Source organism: Pseudopodoces humilis, chromosome 5 (assembly GCF_049639895.1).
Source record: "Pseudopodoces humilis isolate 2021_Gansu_Grassland_sample_001 chromosome 5, ASM4963989v1, whole genome shotgun sequence".
NCBI classification, from domain to species: domain Eukaryota; kingdom Metazoa; phylum Chordata; class Aves; order Passeriformes; family Paridae; genus Pseudopodoces; species Pseudopodoces humilis.
The window spans coordinates 12,467,301-12,486,199 of NC_142204.1; the positions used below are offsets into that span (position 1 = coordinate 12,467,301).

At 43.0% G+C, this 18,899-nt stretch overlaps 1 protein-coding gene across 2 annotated transcripts in view; it reads right to left on the reverse strand.

The window, feature by feature from the left end:
* Positions 1 to 18,899, reverse strand: part of ANO2 (anoctamin 2) — a 159,204-nt gene that overhangs the window by 74,877 nt on the left and 65,428 nt on the right. For both annotated transcript variants that reach the window (XM_088055431.1, XM_014261219.2), the window contains one exon: positions 548 to 631. In XM_088055431.1, coding sequence (XP_087911557.1) covers positions 548 to 631 — 84 coding nt within the window. The remainder of the gene's footprint in view (positions 1 to 547; positions 632 to 18,899) is intronic.

Genomic DNA, 18,899 nt, shown 5'->3' on the forward strand with positions numbered 1-18,899 from the left:
AAGAGGAGATTTATTTAAAAGGGCTTGTTCAAAAAAGTTTGAAATAGCCATCAAAATCCTGAACCCGCTTCAGTTCTGAAAATGATCTACCAACTATTTTTCTATTTGTCCTGGAAATGCCATTAAAACTTCACAGCTGTGTAACTGCAACAGGACTAAAGACACCAAGATTACCTTTGCAAGTGAAATCACCATAATAAAAGCTGCTTTTTTCATTGTGCAGAAAGTGCAGGCATTCTGAGGGATTGCTGTAAGAATTCTGTAGTGATTATCTTGGGAATCAGGCACTACTCTACAGATTAGATCCTGAACCACCTGTCAACTCCATTTCTATGCAAATTGCTTTACTTTGAAAGACATGACCTCAAAGCCCTACAATGGCAACTGCAGGCCTGCATTTCACCACACCACCATCTACCAACTCAAAAGGCTAATTAAGAGCACTAAAAAAGTGCCTTTTGCAACCTCTGAGAGACAGACAAAAATATAATCACAACATAACAAAACACAAATTCCACATAAATTAAAAGAGTAAGCTGCATCTCACCTCATTTGAATTTTCTGTTGTGATGTTTTTATTTTTCAGCTTTTTCTGCAGCAGTTTGGTTTCATACTCTGGCCTGGGATGCTCCTGAAAAAGACAAAAACAAACAAACAAATGTGATTATGATTAAGAGGAAATTCCCCAAAATTTTTGGTCACATTTTTTTTTTCACAAACAAAGCCATCAAGATGATTCACCTCCACACACTTTTGGACTAGGCTATCAGATCTGGCCCAGCTTCCCTAATCAATAAACTTTCAATGTGCCTTTGCAAAATATATTTTTCTTTCCCAAATTAGAGCATAAATTAAGCAAGGTGACAAAAATTAACCAGGCTTTTCAAGTGAGCAGCTCATAAAAGGGAAAGTTATCATGCGTCTTCTCATCCCCACCAAGTTCTGAATTCATTGAGCTGGAATCTGGATTGACATCTCCCACAAAAAAAGTCTATTCCTACAGCATTGGCCATGTCATCCCTCTTTACTATAATTACAACCCTTGTATATCAGGCCCATCCAAAAAAAGGGTTATTAACATTTTCTAATTAATCTGATAGTAATGAAGAAAACAAAAAACATTTTAAATTAATAAATCCTCATAAGCAATAGAATGGAGCCTACATGGAACTCTACCAGAATACCCTGAGAGATACAGGTGGTATAATTTTCTGCATCTGTAACTTTTTCACCAGAGCAGACACAATCCTCACCATTCTCTGTTGCATATGAGACTACAAATGCAGTGATACCTCCAAACTATTTATTATCCTGATAATGAGATTTTCCTAATGCATTCAAAAGGTATGTAATAAAGTGTTGCTTCTGGGCCTGGGGGTCTGTCCGACCCCCAGCTTCTGCCGGTAACAAGCCCAGATAGACATCCTGGGTAAGAGAGCCACCATCCAGGGTTTCCAGGCAGTTTCCAGCCAGGGGTAACCCTTAGGAGCGTGGCCAGAGGCTTCAAGTGATCAGCTCTTTTAGAAGTGATTTCTGCTCCTGCAGTGATCAGCTCTGTTCAGCCCAGCCAGCTGTGTTCAGGGGTTACCCCAGCCAATGCAGACAAGAGATGGGAACACCATGTAGCATTTCACAGAAAGTCTTTAATGCAGGCTTCAGCAAAGGGGGGCAGTGATGATCTAACCCTGAACTGGGCAAAAGCCATAGTTTTTATAGGGAAGGGGAGAATCAGGAAGGGGACCAATGGTCTGAGACCAGGATAAAATGACCAATAGTTAACAGGGAGATAACATGGGGTCCTGAAGCAGGAAGGGGTCCACAGCATAGTCACTGTGACTAGGTGGTTTTGTCTTGTCTTAGGGGACATATCTCCAGGGAGAATGCCTGTCAGAGGACTGGGCTTCCTCCACAACTCCTGTCTCTGTATTTAGTAAAAAGGCATTTCCTATAGCTCATTTGAAGCAACAGAGAAGGCATGAGAAGATAGGTAAGACAATAATAATCACAATAAAAATCCATAAAGTCCCCTTAACTAAAGATGACACCCATCCCGTTAGTCCCCAGTGACCAAGAAGCTAATTTTCATCTTTGGGCAGGGATGTGGCTTCTGATAACAAAATTTGGTTGGTTTTTTTTTTTTTTTTTTTTGGGGGGGGGGGCAGGGAGGGTTAGGGTTTTCTCCCTCATCCCTTTCATCTGTTCTTTCTCCCCCTTTTTCTATTTACTAAAAGCCGAAGATGGGGGAGGTAGGTATAGGGTTTAGGGAGGTTCTGGCAAGGGTTGAGGAAGGGGGACATGAGGGTTTTTAGGGAAAAAGGGGTAACAACATATAAACTAGGCAGCAATTTGTGACCAGGCTGTGTCTGGCCTATGGCTTGACTGATGAGGGAACATCTTGCTCAGTTCTCTGTTTTGTCTGCTATTGGGTGACTGGATGATCTTCTCTCTGGTTTGTAGATGCTCGGTGACACTGCAGTCTCCATGCAGAGCAGTTCTGGTTTTGTGGAGGTCTTGTATTTGACTCAGGAGAATTCTTGTTAGTGTCCATGGGGGCAGTGTTTGCAGTGCCTAGATACGGTTTTATGTTTTTTCCTGAGAACCATCTTGGGCCAGATGGTAGTGAGACACAGGCATAGCCTCTTCCCCAGGTAATCAGTTGGAAAGGCCTACAAACCTGATGAGTCTCTGGGTCTTTTACTAGCACTGGTGGCTTCTCAGTGAGCTTAGCTTGGGTTGAATTTGAGAAGTGGCGAAGGATTGGAGGGTCAGGCTCAGATGCTGTACAATTTAGGAAGTTAATGACATAGAGGGCCTTACAAAGTGTCTCGACAGGGGATGTAATTTCTGCTTCTCTCCGTTGTTCACGGAGGACTGTTTTGAGGGTTTGACAAGTCCTTTCTATGATAGATTTTCCTGTGGGATTTGCAGGTATGCCTCTATTGTGTTCTATTCCCCACTCACTGAAGAACTCTTTTAACCTGTAAGAGACATAGGTCCACTGTCTGTTTTGATGTTTTTTGGGACTCCCAGAGTGGCAAATGCCAAGAAGAAAATGCTTGATGGTGTGAGTGACACTTTCTCCTACATAAACTGATGCAAATACTGCTCCAGAAAACATGTCAACTGACACATACACTTATTTAGACCTTCCAAAAGATGGAAAATGAGTCATATCAGTCTGCCACAGCTGACAGCTGTTACTGCCTCGGGGATTGACCCCGGTACCCATAGACAGCATTTGGTAATTTTGGCAATTTGGGCATGTTGCAATAATAGCCTTTTGCTTGATCTTTTGAGAGCTTGAACATTCTGATGAGGACAGGTACATTTTGGTGATAAAATGCATGTGACAACTTTGCCTGAGCAAAGATGTCAGGGACATTAGCCATTTCCACTGGCATGTCCATCCACTGGCATGTCCAATGCATCCACTTTCCTATTCTCTTCTATGATGGCACCTGGTAGGTTGGTGTGTGACCTCACATGCATAATATGGTAAGGTTGCTTTCTGTGGGAGATAAAACAAGTTAATGCAGAGATCAATTGGTGTAATTTTGGATTTGAAACGTCTTTGAGAAAAGCATGTTCTGCCCTCATAGCTATACCAGCAACATAAGCTGAATCTGTGACCAAATTAAATCTTTGAATTTCTCAAAGGCTCTGACAACAGCTGCTAACTCATCTATCTGTGGGGATCCTTCCATTATTTGGACATCAGATTCCCACTTTTGGGTCTTGGGGTCCTTCCAGGTCATCACAGACTTGTGGGATGACCCTGAGCCATCTGTAAAAAGAGTTAGAGCTTTGAGAGGTGTCCTGCTTTGGACTAATTTTGGGGTCAGATTAAAGGCCGCATTAAAAAGTTTATGTTTTGGTATGCAGATTGAAATTTGGCCTGTTTAGCTATCCAGGACAAACTGGAGCTTTTCATTGGTCTGGAGCAAATGCTCTAGGTCTCCGGTAGTCAGTGGCAGGCATATGCATGTGAAATCACACCCTGCAAAAGAGTGGAGGCAGGTCCTGGCTTTTTTAATTAGATGTGCCAAGATTTCCTGAAATGTGGTAATTGTTTTTGTAGGCTGGTTGTTTGTAAAGATCCATTCAAGTATCAGTAGAGGGTCTCTGAGCTGAGGATCCCATTGGAAAATCAGTCCATAGAAATGGGGGGCCTTTTCCAAAATGACAAACTGGAAAGGCAGGCTGGGCTCGAAGTGATGGGCTTGGTGTGAAGACAGGGCTTCTTGGATTTTGGTGATGGTATCATGGGCTTCTGGTATGAGGGCACGTGGAGAGTCCAGTTCTCTGCTGCCATGGAGAAGATGGAACAGGGGGGCGAGGTCTTCTGTTGTAATTCCTATCAGGGGATGTGTTCAGTTGATGGACCCACATAAACTGTACAAGTCTCTCAGGGTCTTTAGTTCATCTTGGATGGTGAGCTGCTGGGGTACGATGGTACTTTCACAAATTTGGAGTCTGAGATAAGTCCATGGGCTGGTGTACTGCACTTTGTCCTCACAAATCTCAAATCCTGCTTTCTCTGTAGTTTCAATGGTCTTTTTAACCGCTTTGTCCAAATAAATCTTTTCTGATGCACTGACCAGGATATCATCCATATAGTGGTGGATGATTGCATCTGGGAATAGCTTCCAGATGAGGGACAGAATGTGAGCGACGTACCACTGGCATATAGTTGGACTATTCTTGAAGCCTTGAGGTAGACAAAGCTGATGATATCTTTTGAGTGGAGCCTCTCTGTTAAGAGAGGGGATGGAGAAGGCAAAGCAGGAGGCATCTTGGGGATGCAGTGGGATGCTGAAGAAACAGTCTTTGATGTCTATGATGTCAAGAGTCCAGTCTCGAGGCAGCATCAATGGTGAGGGAAGGCCAGGCTGGAGGGGACCCATGTCCTCAATGACATTGTTGATCTTGTGAAGATGATGTAAAAAGTCTCCACCTGTCTTTTCCAGGCTTTTTCAGCACAAAGACTGGGGAGTTCCAAGGGCTGGTGGTCTCAATGATGCGGCCTTTGGCAAGCTACTCTTCAACTAGGGCTTCTAGTGCACGCAATTTCATCTTTGAGAGGGGCCACTGCTCAACCCAGACTGGGTCCTCAGATTTCCAAGTGAGCCGAGGGGTAGATAGCAGCGCACAGTCCTCAGTGGCGCCAGTCAGAAATTCCCACTGGCAATGTGTAAGGAAGCCCCCCACTGGGATAGAAGGTGCCTAGCCCTTAAGGTGATGGGAGCCCTTACCACGAATGACCGGATGGTTGCCATCTTGCCTTCAGGCCTTTCAACGATGACGTTCTGCTTGCTGTGCATAGACACTGTAACTCCACTGATCCCTGCAATCATGCCTGCCACAGGCTGCAGTTCCCAATTTGCTGGGCACTCTGAGCAGGCAATGATGGTCACATCTGCGCCAAAGTATCATTTAAATCATTGAATCTCAGAATACTCTGGGTTGGAAGGGTCCTTACATCTCGTTTCAACCTCCCTGCCATGGGCAGGGATACCTTCCCCTGTGATGTGTAAATGCTTTTGGTCGTAAGGAATGACAAAAGTCACAGGCATTGCAAAAAATCATAAGTATTTAATGATAGATTACACACTTGGCATGGAAATTGGTATGTAGTCCCTAACCTACTATAAAAGAACATGTCAGTGGGATTTGGATGAAGGAATGAGATGAAAGGGGAGAGAGAAAAGGAGATAAGAGAGAGAGAGAAAGAGATCAGCAGCCCTAATTCCAGTGTTGATCCCTCATGGGGTGATGGGTTGTCCAAGATCCCAAGGAGTGCCACCTAGGCTTGCTGGGGGTACCCTTTTAAGGGTGGATTTCTGCCTCTGAAAATAAGTTTCTTGCTTCCCATGCAAATAAGTTATCATGAACCCTCCATCATTTCAGACCTTTCTGAAAGTGGGCCAGTCTTTCAGGGATCTTTGGTGGTCTTGATCCCCCCTACAGTCCATGCCCATTTCTTGGCCTGATTCCTGCACTTTTTTTGTTGTGCATCTGTGGACTTGATCAAGATGGTTGCCCCAGAAAAGTGCTGCTCTACCTTCACATGTCCCCCTTCACATTTTGTTCTTCCTCCTGGTGTGCTGGTACCAACAATACTTGTCTGTGATTACCAACAATCCTTGGCTAGCTCCTTGGCTATCCCAGTATCAGTGTTTGAGACACACACAGTAGACACTTCTCTTCTGGGTATCTACACAGGTTGGTCAGAGCCCCAGCCAACCTGGCCTTGACCACTTCCAGGGATCAGGCAGCACAGCTGCTCTGGGAAAGCTGTGCTAGGGCCTCACCACCCCCACAGGGAACAATTTCTTCCCAATATCCAATCTAAACTTCCTCTCTGTGTGAAGGCATTCCCCCTTGTCCTGTCACTCCAGGCCCTTGTCAAGAGACTCTCTTCGTCTTTCCTGTGGGCTCTCTTCAGGTACTGCAAGGCCACAATGAGGTCACCCCAAGGCCTTTTCTTCTCCAGGCTGACCAATCCCAATTCTCTCAGCCTTTCCTTGTAAAAGAGGTTCTCCATCCCTCTGATCCTCTTGGTGTCCTTCCTCTGGACAACATGTGGAATTCCAAAAAATAGTGAGGCACGGGTAAACTCTAACATCAATAAAGCTGATTAGCAGCGAAAATGGTGGTAAGCAGGATGGGGAAAGGACAAAGGTACAACAATAAGCATTTAAAGATGCTGCAGCCAACACCTGTATCCTGATGCTTTTTTAATTTTTACTAGCTTGTGTTGATTTATTTGCTACCAAGCTTCCTTACATAAAGATTCAGAGATAGGATGTGACAAACATTTTTAGACTTAAATGAAGAAAGGATGAAGACACCTGGCATGGATGGCTACATGACAGGAGACAGCTTGATCAAAGTAGGGAAAGGAGATAAATGAAGCTGTAAGAAACTGAGGAAATCTAAATATACTATGCTACTGCAGACCTCTATTTGGTTTTTTTTCGTTTTTTCTCTTATTTTCTGCTAAGCAAAACATTCTGAGACATGAAGGGCAGCCTCCAGAGGTCAGAGCAACTTTTGAAAACTGTTTTGAATGAAAACAAGGTGAAATAAAGAAAATAAATACCACACAAAACATTGTATACTGGCTTACTTTTTGCTATTGACAGTTTTGCTCTGAGTACATATTCTGCTCAAATTTGGCCAAGTTATTTTTAGTTTTTCTAGTAAGACACTCCAGTGTCCTTTTAACTGCCTCTCATACACCTACACCTGGATTGGAATAGCAGGAACTGGAATCTGCCAAGTCACCTTACCCTTGACTGAACAGACCACAGAGCTCCATGGAATGCCTTTTGTAGATATTCCTGGTATGAGTATTTTGCACAAAGTATTTCTTTACAGTCCAGACTTCAGGATATCTGACCCATGTATCCGTGGATGTGAAGGGACAATTCTACTCAGCTGTAAGAAGAGTGTGATTCAGAATCAATTCTTTGTCTGAAAATGGGAAGAGTTCTACACTTAGGACAATAAGCTAGAAATAGTTGTGATGACTTCACAAAGGCCAAATGTCCATGTTGGGATAGATTTGAATCCTAGGATGCTGGAAGTTTTCCAGTGCAGCTGCCAGACACTTACTGAAAGCCAAGTGAGCCAAGGTACTCTGAGGCCAAATGAGTGCTCCAAGTAGAAAATGGTAATTCCCATTCTGAAAACAAAGAGTCAAAACATGAAATTTCTGCTCAAGCAAAGCTCATGTTGACATCAGTGGGAATTTTCCCTGAGAGTGGTCTCCAGGATTTGCCTCAGACATATACACATATATCCACTATCCATCCAATTAAGCCTCTGTAGATAATGATCCAGTGTGATAAGAATAAATAATGTGAACCAATATCTCCTTAATTTCCCTTTGATTTAGAAAGAAAATGATAATGAAATTTTACAAACATGCATGACAAACACATGGAATGTATTAAAAAAAAAAAATAAAATTAGAACCTTAGCAATTATCCCAGATTTGACAGACCAAAGGAGTTATCAAAAAAATAAGCCATATACTGTAAATAAAGGCAGACTCACTGCAAATCACTTGAACAGACTTATCCATCCTAACATCCTGAACAGAAGAAGAGCAGCTAAGCAGTGCACACTGATGCAAAGGAGGTTTTCCACAAATAAAAATTTGAATGACCCAGCTGCTGTCCCAAAGCAAGATGGAACTGTGGAATGAACAGAACAAAGAGCCCAGCTGTTCTCTGCTGCAAAATGGTTAATTATTAGAAATCAAGGACTTAAACCCTTACATTTCTTATGATGGTGACAATGGATGCAGGGGGTGAAAAGTCTAGGGAAGAGTTTGTCATTCACACCAAGGACTTGTTATAAATCCATATTGTGATATTGGCTTTTGCAAGTATTAGGATGAATATTGTATGTTAACTACTTTTTGGCTATATATGTACTTTTTCTCTTGCTAACAAGTTTTAAGCGTAAAGGAATTTTGTGGTGTCCCTCAGTACAAAGCACAGAAACCCCAGAGGGCAAAGACAGTGGAGCCCAAGCTGTTACCAGCAGCAGGACATGGAGACCAGGCTGTTATCAGCAGCCAGGACCAGGCTGTTGGCAGCGGAAGGACAGGAAGCCCAGCTGCCATCAGCAGAAAGACGAGGGGCCCAGTGTTACCAACACTGACCACTTGCAAGAAAAAGAAATCAAACTCAAAAATAATGATGATCAGCAAAAATAAAAACCATACTGAGCATGCTCTGAAAAGGTGGAACCAGGGAGGGGACATGCTAAATACTTCTTGAAAAAGTTTGAATATGCATCAAACCCTCACAGCAGGAGGGGATAAGAAGAATGTTCCCAAGATACCAGGTGTGTTCCTGGCAATGTGCCAGGGCACCTGGCCATTTTAACCCTTTGCTTTATTTTCTCTGTCTCCTAATTGTCTTTTTGTTTACATTAAACTTTTTATAATTTATTAAGAAAGTGAACCTCGTTTTTCACAACTTGTTTAGAATGCCCTATTAATGGGATGCTTGTCTTATATGTCAGCATGGAGTCACTGGTAGATTATCACAATCTTTTTAGTTCAGATCACTTTCAAAATAAGTCTGTTAAATAAAAAATTAAACCAAAAGCTTGAGTAAGTTATCTAGCATGAAGATAAGTTTAGGAGTGTTAAAATCTATGAGCAAGTATACAGGAATTCAGTCATTAAAGATATTCTAGAGCACATAAAACAGAATTAAACAAAACTATAAGGTTCTATTATGGGATTGTATTTGCCAGAGAGACAGATTTTATACTTTTTTTTGCTTTCATTGAGCAAGAACAGCGGTAGTGCTTTTGGCAAGTACCTGTAAAACTAAATTTTGAAATTTAGCCTCAGATTTTAAAGCTCCCTTAAGCTAGGACCAAACAACCAAATGCTGCCATTTCAATGGCAGATAACATATTTTGTGGGTAACTGTAGCAGAATATAGCTACATTATTTATGTTTGTTCATTATGCAATTCAAATCCAACCCATTTAAATACTCCTATACAAATAAGTGGGATTGTGTATATCACAGAACCACAGAATGGCCTGGGTTGGAAGGAGATCATCTTATTCCAACCCCTTGCCATGGGCAGGGACACCTTCCACAATCTCAGGCTGCCCCATCCAACCTGCCCTTCCAGGGATGGGGCAGCCACAGCGTCTCTGGGCAACCTGTGCCAGGGCTTCACCACCCTCACAGGGAACAATTTCTTCCTAATATCCAACCTAAGCCTATTCTCTGTCAGTTTGAAGCCATTGCCCCTTGTCCTTTCACTCCAGACCCTTGTAAATTGCACCTGATATCTTGTGTGTTTTCCAAGGAGCACATCTCTGGTAAACTCTGCTCACCTACCTGGATCTCCTGAGTCACTAGAAAGGAGGAGGAACAAAGACCTTGAGGTAGTCCCTGTTCCTAGTAGGGTAATGCTGGATAAAGACAGATTTAACCTCTCTGAACCAAGGGGAGGGAAGAATTTGTACCACCCTGAGTGACCCAACCTTTGAGTGGCCCATCCTAACACCCCAAGGAATCAAGACTACCAATAAAAAAATTTGAGCCTTGAAGAAAATTCAGGTCTAGAAAGGACAAGGGAGGTCATTACAATGGAAAAAGAATAAATGAAAGTCAATGAGAGCATTTTGATATGTCTGGTAGAGAGGAATAAAAGAAGAAAATGTCCTAAAGTCCCAGGATCTTCTGGCACATCTCTGGATCAAGAGTCTTGTGATTACAAATGTAATCACACACCTTTACCAACTTCTTGGAAAGCGAAGACATTTTCACCTGACTTTGTTCTTACTGTTTACAACTTTAAACATGTTTAAAGTGTGCCTTCATGTGTAATCTTTTGGTGGAGAAATAACTGGTACTAAACAGTTTCCCCAAAGAGCTGAGGGACATCATTCATTCTTCAGCATTCCTTCCCCAACTATCCTAATGAAATTCTCATCCTCCTAAACACAGGACTTAAATATAACATTGAAAGGATTTGTTTAGAAGAGCAGTGCTAGCCAAGGATAATTAAATAATTAGTGTTAGTAAGAATTTAATGAAGGCCAGGGAAGATTCATTGGATAGAGTAAGAAAAGTAATGAAAAAGGTTAATAAAAAAACATACAAAGAATTTTAAAAATATTTGGAAACACAGACCCAACAGGAAAATTAGAATTGTTGTGGGAAAAATGTGAAATAATGCATCTGGAGAAAATAATCCAAACTAAAGATCTCATTGGCACAAGAAACTTGAGTATATAGAAAGGAGAAAATTGAAACAAAACAAAATACTGTAGCTACAAATTTCCCTTTTAACAATGCTGGACACTTTCTCCCGAGAGAGCTACACAGTTATTTTATTAGATCTCCTCTTTGAGGATTTTAGCAAACAAAAATATCTTATGCTTTGTGGTTTAGTAGATACTATTAAAACTTCAGAAAAAGGAGTCTGCTCCTATCATTTGCAAGGTAGAAGACAAGGTGAAACCATCAAATTGATCAGATCAAAATTAATTTTGAAACCATGATAGAGAAAACAAAGTTAAACCAAGATCAAGCTAGGTGAGAATGGAATGTATCTGCAAACATATTTAATGTCACCAAGTCAGCTTGCTTTTTAATTTTGTTTAATTCTCTTTTACTCAATCTACCTTCATGATTAATTTGTCTTGGCAGTAATCCACAGTGACCTCAAAGACTTCCCTTAAGGGTTTCATTTACAGTGGGTTTTAAACCCATCAAATAGCAAAAGGAAGACTCACACTTTGGGAATTAGTTTGCAATTAAACTCAAATAGCTGGCAAACATTTTACAGAGCACAGGATTTTAAGTTGATGTTCCTGAGGAATACGGACATCCAAGTTCTTCCCTGTTATAATGAAACACTGTAACAGCTTGACTATTTGAAAAATACCAAGACCAGTGAGTGGAGACTCCTTGGCATTTCAGTTAATGCAGACTATCTATTTGACTTCCAAGTTCTTGCCCAAATTCTAAAATTTCATCTTTCGTAATTGCATTTCTATTTCAGTTTGCACAGGATCATTGGCAAAATTATGGAAAAACTCTTCCACCCAAAAAAAAATGAAAGCAGAAATATCCTGGAAATACAATTTCTGAAGATTCATGGGAAGGCAAGAGTTTCTACTGCCCACGTCATTAATCAGAGTCCATCTGTACTTCTTCATCAAGCAGAAGAGGGTATGGATTCTCCTACCTCTATTCCTGATTTATTGATGGCCATATTCCTTATTACACACTCTGAAACAGAATGATATACACAACTTCTTTCATTGGGCAACACAGTCACACATCTGTGGCAAGGCACATTGAGTGGAGGAATCTCAGGAAGAATTCCTTCCTTCACTGGAAGGGGTGTTAAAGCACTGGAATGGGCTGCTCATGGTGCAGACTCACCATCCCAGGAGGTATCCAGGGAATGACTGGACGTGGCACTCAGTGCTCTGGTCTAGGTGATAAGGTGAGGATTAGTCAAAGGCTGAACCCAAATGATTCTGCGTTTCTGTGCGTGTTTATGCACAGTGTTCCCAAGACTTTGTCTGCTCTCATGGTTCTGGTCTTGAGTTTCTTTTCTTTCCCTCTCCCATTTGTTTATCAGATGCTCTATTGCTTTTCAACCCAATTATTTGTTTTCCACTTGGTACCCAATGCTTGCTATTCTTTTTGTGGATTTCAGGTGTCCAAACACAAATTCTCTAAGTCTGTACAGCTGCCAGCTGCAAAGATGCATAGAAACCTTAGGAAGTCTGCTTTCTCAGACTGCCATTGTCAAGATATTTACAAATAAATGGACTAAATTAATATCTTGTGTGACTCTTCTGAAGCAAGAGATTTGGCCCAGTGTGTTTAAAGAAAGCAATTTACTGAAAGCTTTATGGTCAATATCCACAAAAATTTATATCCACAAAGGCATTTATTTTGATATAACTCTCACAAAGTACTTCGCAGCTCTTCAAATTTATGGTTGTTTTTTTCTCTGCTTTGGTTCTGTAACTTCCCCTCCTGAAAAGATTGACAATCAATAACTTAACTCCATCTAGTCTGAAAACTCTTAAAACTCCTGGGCTTCTTCCTTGTCCATTTCTTGCTTTCTTAAGTGATCCCACTTCTGGTTCCTTCTGGTCTAACCTGATCAGACACAATCCTCCCTTTTCCAACATAATTTTCAGCACATCACTGAAACCTGATGCCAGTAACTTTCTACAGACAAATTTATCCTCATCTTTATGAATCTTATGAATAAAAGGTGAACAAAACCTGATCTAGCTTCTGGGGCTTTGCTGAAGTACCAAGAACTGACAGAAGATGGCACAGTGCATGATTTTCTGCTTAAGATGTCATGTCAAGAGACATGTCCATTATTCTTCAAAAAAGACTTGGATCAATGAGAAAATGCCCAGAAAGGAACAAGAACAAAGAGATACACAGAAAATCCTTCCAGTACCTGAAGGGAGCCTACAAGAAAGATGAAGAAAGAGACTCTTGAGAAGAGCCTGGAGTGACAGGACAAGGAGGAATTGATTCACACTGACAGAGAGCAAGTTTAGACTGGATATTGGGAAGAAATTCTTCCCTGTGAGGGTGCTGAGGCCCTGACACAGGTTTCTAGAGAAGCTGTGGCTGCCCCATCTCTGGAAGTATCCAAGGCCAGGCTGGTTGGGGCTCTGAGTAACCTGGGATAGTGAAAAATGTCCCTGCCCATGGCAGAAGCGTGGAACAAGATGATATTTAAGGTCCCTTCTAATCCAAAGCATTCTGTGGTTCTATAAGTCTCAGAAAATATTTAGGAACTAAGACTGAAAGAACAGAGGCTTGTTCATCTTAAACAAATAAGGGTGACAGATATTGTGTGATAAAATGATATTGTACTGAATTATGTTGAAAAGAGGACAGAAGTAATCCCTCTCTTGATCTTTGAAAGACAAAATAATAAAAAAAGAAGAGAGAAAAAAATTAGCATGTAGCAAGGAGATTTAAAAACCACTAGGAAAAGCTTGTTAGCAGTACAGATAGAGAAGCAGTATAGTAGATTACCTAGGGAGGAATTGAAATCTCCACTGCTGGATTTATTTAAGAACAAATTAGACAAATATCTCTTCATAATGATTTAAGTAGAGTTGATCCTACAGTGCACACAGGATGGCCCCTTAAGGTCCATTCCAGTCTTATTTTATGATTCTAAGTTCCTAATTCTTCAGCTTGTGCTGAAATTTGTCTGGCGCTCCTTCATTTGTTGTAAACAAAGGATTCTGGCTGATCCCTGTTCACTGTCAGTTCCTGTTCACAGACTTTTACCACTTCAGGCCTCTTCATCACAGGACCTCACAAACCTATAGGTTCTTTCACAGCATTTTGCAAATAAGAAGATAAACATGAAGATTTTGTACTGTGAGTGATGAACTTGAATCACAGAATCACAAGGTTGAAAGAGACCTTCAAGATCATCGAGGCCAACCCAACCCTAACACCTTAACTAGACCATGGCACCAAGTGCCACATCCAGTCTGTTTTCAAACACATCCAGGGATGGTGACTCCACCACCCCCCCAGATAGACCATTCCATACTATATCACTCTCTCAGTGAAAAACTTTTGCCTAATATCCAACCTAAATTTCCCTTGGCTCAGCTTCAGACTGTGTCCTCTCATTCTTGTTCAGTTGCTGCATGGAGAAAGAGACCGACCCCCACCTGACTACACCCACCTCTCAGGAGGTTGTAGAGAGTGATAAGGTCACCTCCAAGTCTCCTTTTCTCCAGGCTAAACAACCCCAGCTCCCTCAGCCATTCCTCACAGGGTTCGTGTTCCCAGCCCCTCACCAGCCTCGTTGCCTCCTCTGGACGTGCTCAAGCGTCTCAACATCCTTCCTGAACTGAGAGGCCAGAACTGGACACAGCACTCATGGAGCGGCCTCACCAGTGCCGGGTACAGGGGAAGAATGACCTCCCTGCTCCTGCTGGCCACGCTACTCCTGATCCAGGCCAGGAGCCATTGGCCTTCTTGGCCACCATGGCACACTGCTGGCTCATGGTCGGCCGGTTGTCACCAGTACCCCCAGGTCCCTTTCTGGCTGGGCACTGTCCAGCCACACTGTCCCCAGCCTGTAGCACTGCAGGGAGTTATTGTGGCCAAAATGCAGGACTTGGCACTTGGACTTATTAAACTTCATCTTATTGGACTCTGCCCATCCATCCAACCATTCCAAATCTCTCTGCAGAGGCCTCCTACCTTCCAACAGATCAACACACGCTCCCAGCTTAGTGTCATCTGCAAATTTACTAGTGACAGATTCAATACCCTCAGCCATGTCATCAAAAAAATATTGAATAGAACTGGCCCTGGCACAGACCCATGAGGGACACCACTGGTGACTGTCTGCCAGCTGGATGCAACTCCATTCACCACCACTCCCTGGGCCTGACCATCCAGCCATTTCTTAACCGAGCAGAGTGCTCCTGTCCAAGCCAAGGCCTGCCAGCTTTTCCAGGAGTGTGCTGTGGGAGATAGTGTCAGAGGCCTTGCTGCAGGCCAACTAGACAACATCCACAGCCTTTCCAGCATCCACCAGGCAGTCACCTGGTCTGAGAGGTCTCTAAAAGGAGACCAAGTTGGTCAAACACGACCTACCTCTCCTAAACCTATGCTGGCTGGGTCTGATCCCCTGGCCATCCTGTAAGTGCTGCATGATGACACTCAGTATAAGCTGCTCTATTACCAGGTACTGAGGTCAGGCTGACTGGCCTATAATTACCAGGATCCTCCTTCCCACCCTTTTTGTGAATGGGTGTCATATTGCCCAGCTTCCAGACATCTGGAACCTCACCAGTGAGCCAGGATTGTGGTAAATGATGGAGAGCGGCTTTGCAAGCTCATCTGGCAGCTCCCTCATCACCCTGGGATGGATCCTATCTGGGCCCATAGATGGATGAACATCCAAGAGGCTCTGCAGTTCTCTGACTGCCTCCTCCTGGATAACAGGGGGTCATCCTGCTCCCTGACACCCTCTACCAACCCAGGAGGACAGTTGTCCTGAGGACAAGCCACCTTCCCACTAAAGACAGAAGCAAAGAAGGCATTAAGAAGGCATTAATGCCTTCTCCTCATCTGCAGTTACTAAGTTCCCTCCCGCATCCAGTAGAGAACAAAGGTTACTCTTCCCCTTCCTTTTGCCATTAATATATTTGTAAAAACATTTTTATTATCTTTTACTAAAGTTGTCAAATTAAGTTTGAACTGAGCTTCAGCCTCCCTAATTTTTTTCCTACATGTCCTAGCAACCCCCTTAAATACCTCCTGAAAAACCTGATTCTCCTTCCGAAGATGATACATCCTCTTTTTATTCCCAAGTTCCTTCAAAACCTCCTTGCCCATCCAAGCTGGGCGTTTGCCTCATCAACTCACCTTTTGGCACACAAGGACTGTCTGTTCCTGTGCCCTCAAGATCTCTGTTTTGAAGCACACCCACCTTTCCTGGACACCTTTGTTTTTAAGGGCTGCTTCCCAAGGAACTCTCTGAAAAGGTCTCCTAAATAGGCCAAAGTCTGCCCTCCAGAAGTCTAATGTAAAATTCTTATTGATGTTCCTCCTGATTTCACCAAATATCAAGAACTCTATCATTTCATGATCACTATGCCCCAGTCAGTCTCCAACCACCACATCTCCCACCAGCCCATCTCTATTTGCAAACAAGTAGTCTAATGTAGTCCCTCCCCTGGTGGGCTCACTAACCAGCTGTGACAAAAAGTTGTCCTCCACACACTGTTAAGAACTTCCTGGACTGCCTCTTTTCTGCTGTGTGAAGTTCCCAGCAGATATCTGGTAGGTTAAAATCACCTACAAGAACAAGGGCTGGTGATCCTGAAACATTCTCCAGCTGCTTATAGAATAATTTGTCCACCTTTTCTTCCTAGTTGGGTGGATAACAGACTCCCAGGAGGATGTCAGCCTTGTTGACATCTTCCCCTTAATCCTTACCCATAGGTACTCAACTTCATCGTCATTAATTTCAATACCCATGGTGTCAAAAACTTCCCTAATATAAAGGACCACCCCTCCCCCTCTTCTCCCTTTCCTGTCTCTTCTGAAGAGCTTGTAGCCATTCAGTGCAGAGCTCCAGCTATGTGAATCATCCCACCACACTTTTGTGATGGTGACTACATCCTAGCTTTGCTCTTGCACCATGGCTTCCAGCTCTTCTTGTTCAGTACCCATGCTGTGTGCATTAGTATACATGCACCTCAGCTGGGCTGCTGATCTCACCCCTAACTCAGGCTTACCACCCTTGGGCCTCCTTTCAGAGAGCCCAGCTGCATCCCCTTCCCCCTTCAAACCTAGTTTAATGCCCTCTCAATAAGTTCTGCCAGTTCATGAGCTAAAATCCTTCTGCCCTTAACAGAGAGATGGAGCCCATCCAGTTTTAGCAGGCCAGGTGCCATAAAAGTTACCCCATGATCAAAAAACCCAAAATTCTGCTGATGACACCAACCCTTGAGCCACTGGTTGATAATGGGAGCTCTCCTGTTCCTTCCATCATTTGTATCTGCCATCAAAGGGACTGAGGAAAAGACTACTTGTGCTCCTGCTCTACCAACGACTTGACCTGGTACCCTAAAGTCCCTTTTAATTGCCCTGGCACTCCTCTTTTCAAAGTCATCACTGCCAACCTGGAGTATCAGCAGTGAGTAATAATCAGAGGGCTGAATCAGCCCAGGAAGTCTCTCATCCCTGGGCCCCAGGGAAGCAATAGACCTCCCTGTAGGCTGGGTCCAGTTGACATACAGGGTCCTTTGTTTCCCCCAGAAGGGAGTCACCCACTACAACTACCCTTCTTTTCTTTCTAATGTCAGAGGTGGTGATCCGTCAGACATATGAAGCACAATTGGGAGGCCCACTGTGCTGACCATTTTCTTCTACATCGTCTGGCTGACACTCTAGATCCAGGACCTCATGCCTGTTCTGAAGTGGCACCTGGGTAGATGATGGGGGTCAGGGGGAATTTGTATTACCTCCCCAAGTAGGGACCCATTTCCACTCCCCTTCATCCACCACGTGTCCTCCTGATGGAGGGAGGCATGGGAGGCCTTCAGAGAATCATCAAAATATGGTGGTTCATCAAATATGCCACAGAGCCCAGAGTTTGTTCTCCAGCCTCTCAGTTTACCCTGCAGTTGGTACATCTCTGACAGGGAGCAGCTTGACATCCCATGTGGGACAAGCAGTAATTTCTGATGTGGTGGTGCACTGGGTTTGCATCACAATTCACAGACTGGGAGTACTGGGTTGTACTGTAAGCATCATCCATATCCTAACAGTGGAGAGAGTCATGAAAAAGCTGAGAAAGAGAAAAAAGAGGAGGTTGTTGCCAAGTCACGAGTGAAGGAATATTTCTGCATTACAAGATAGTGATGAAAGAAGAGCAATGCTGGAGCCTGCTGTCTGTTCTCAAGGTTATATCCAAATATTTTGATCTGGGAAATAGGAAATAGAAGAATAACATCACTACCATCCTATATCATGCAGTCCATGACAGCTTACTTTTCCCCTATGGTATTTGTACTCTCCTGTTTGAGCTGAGCTCAGCTAGTAGGGCTAAAGACTTGTAGGTGGCCTGTTATTTAGAGAACTATGCTGGAACATGAAGGGAAGAAATGGATTCAAATCCTCTCAGAAAACCAAGATGGTTCTGAATTACTGAGTATGACCCTGTTCTAGAGACATCTCAGCATCTACTGCTAGAGGCAAGTCCAAAGTCTACCTGTTCTTAGAATGATATTTACTTATGATTTTAGTAACTGCACTCTCTTTAGTCAGGGTTAGAAATGAATCCTTGGATGAGAGACAGTCATGAGAACAAACCAAAGGACAGAACTAAGCACAAATTTAGGGGCATTTTAAGTACCAATGAACAAGTACATCTCATTTTCAGTCAATTCAGGCATGGCTGGAGACCCCATTGCTCATTGGAAAGCTCTTTCTGAAGAAACTGACACCATTTATTGTTTTGAAACAGCTCTGTTGGTGAGCATCTAGAGCTTGGGATGATGTATCTAAGGCATCACAGATGTCACCCAGACCTGGATGCAAAAATTGCTGATGGTACTGTGACCTGTGGCTGTCATCATCATGTGGGAACTGACAATGGTCAAACAGATTTTTAGGCTTCAGGCATTAGCCTGAGCCTGTGTGAAATTAAGTAGCACAGCTTTCTCACTCTGGACTGAGAAATCATAAGGAGGAACCCAAACAGTCCTTAGAGAAGGAAAACAACCTTTGCTGGTATTGTCACCTTGTTGTTTACTTGCAAGAAATGGTCAAGGGGTGGTGTTCCTAACTGTCCAATGGTGGTGATGTGTTAGTT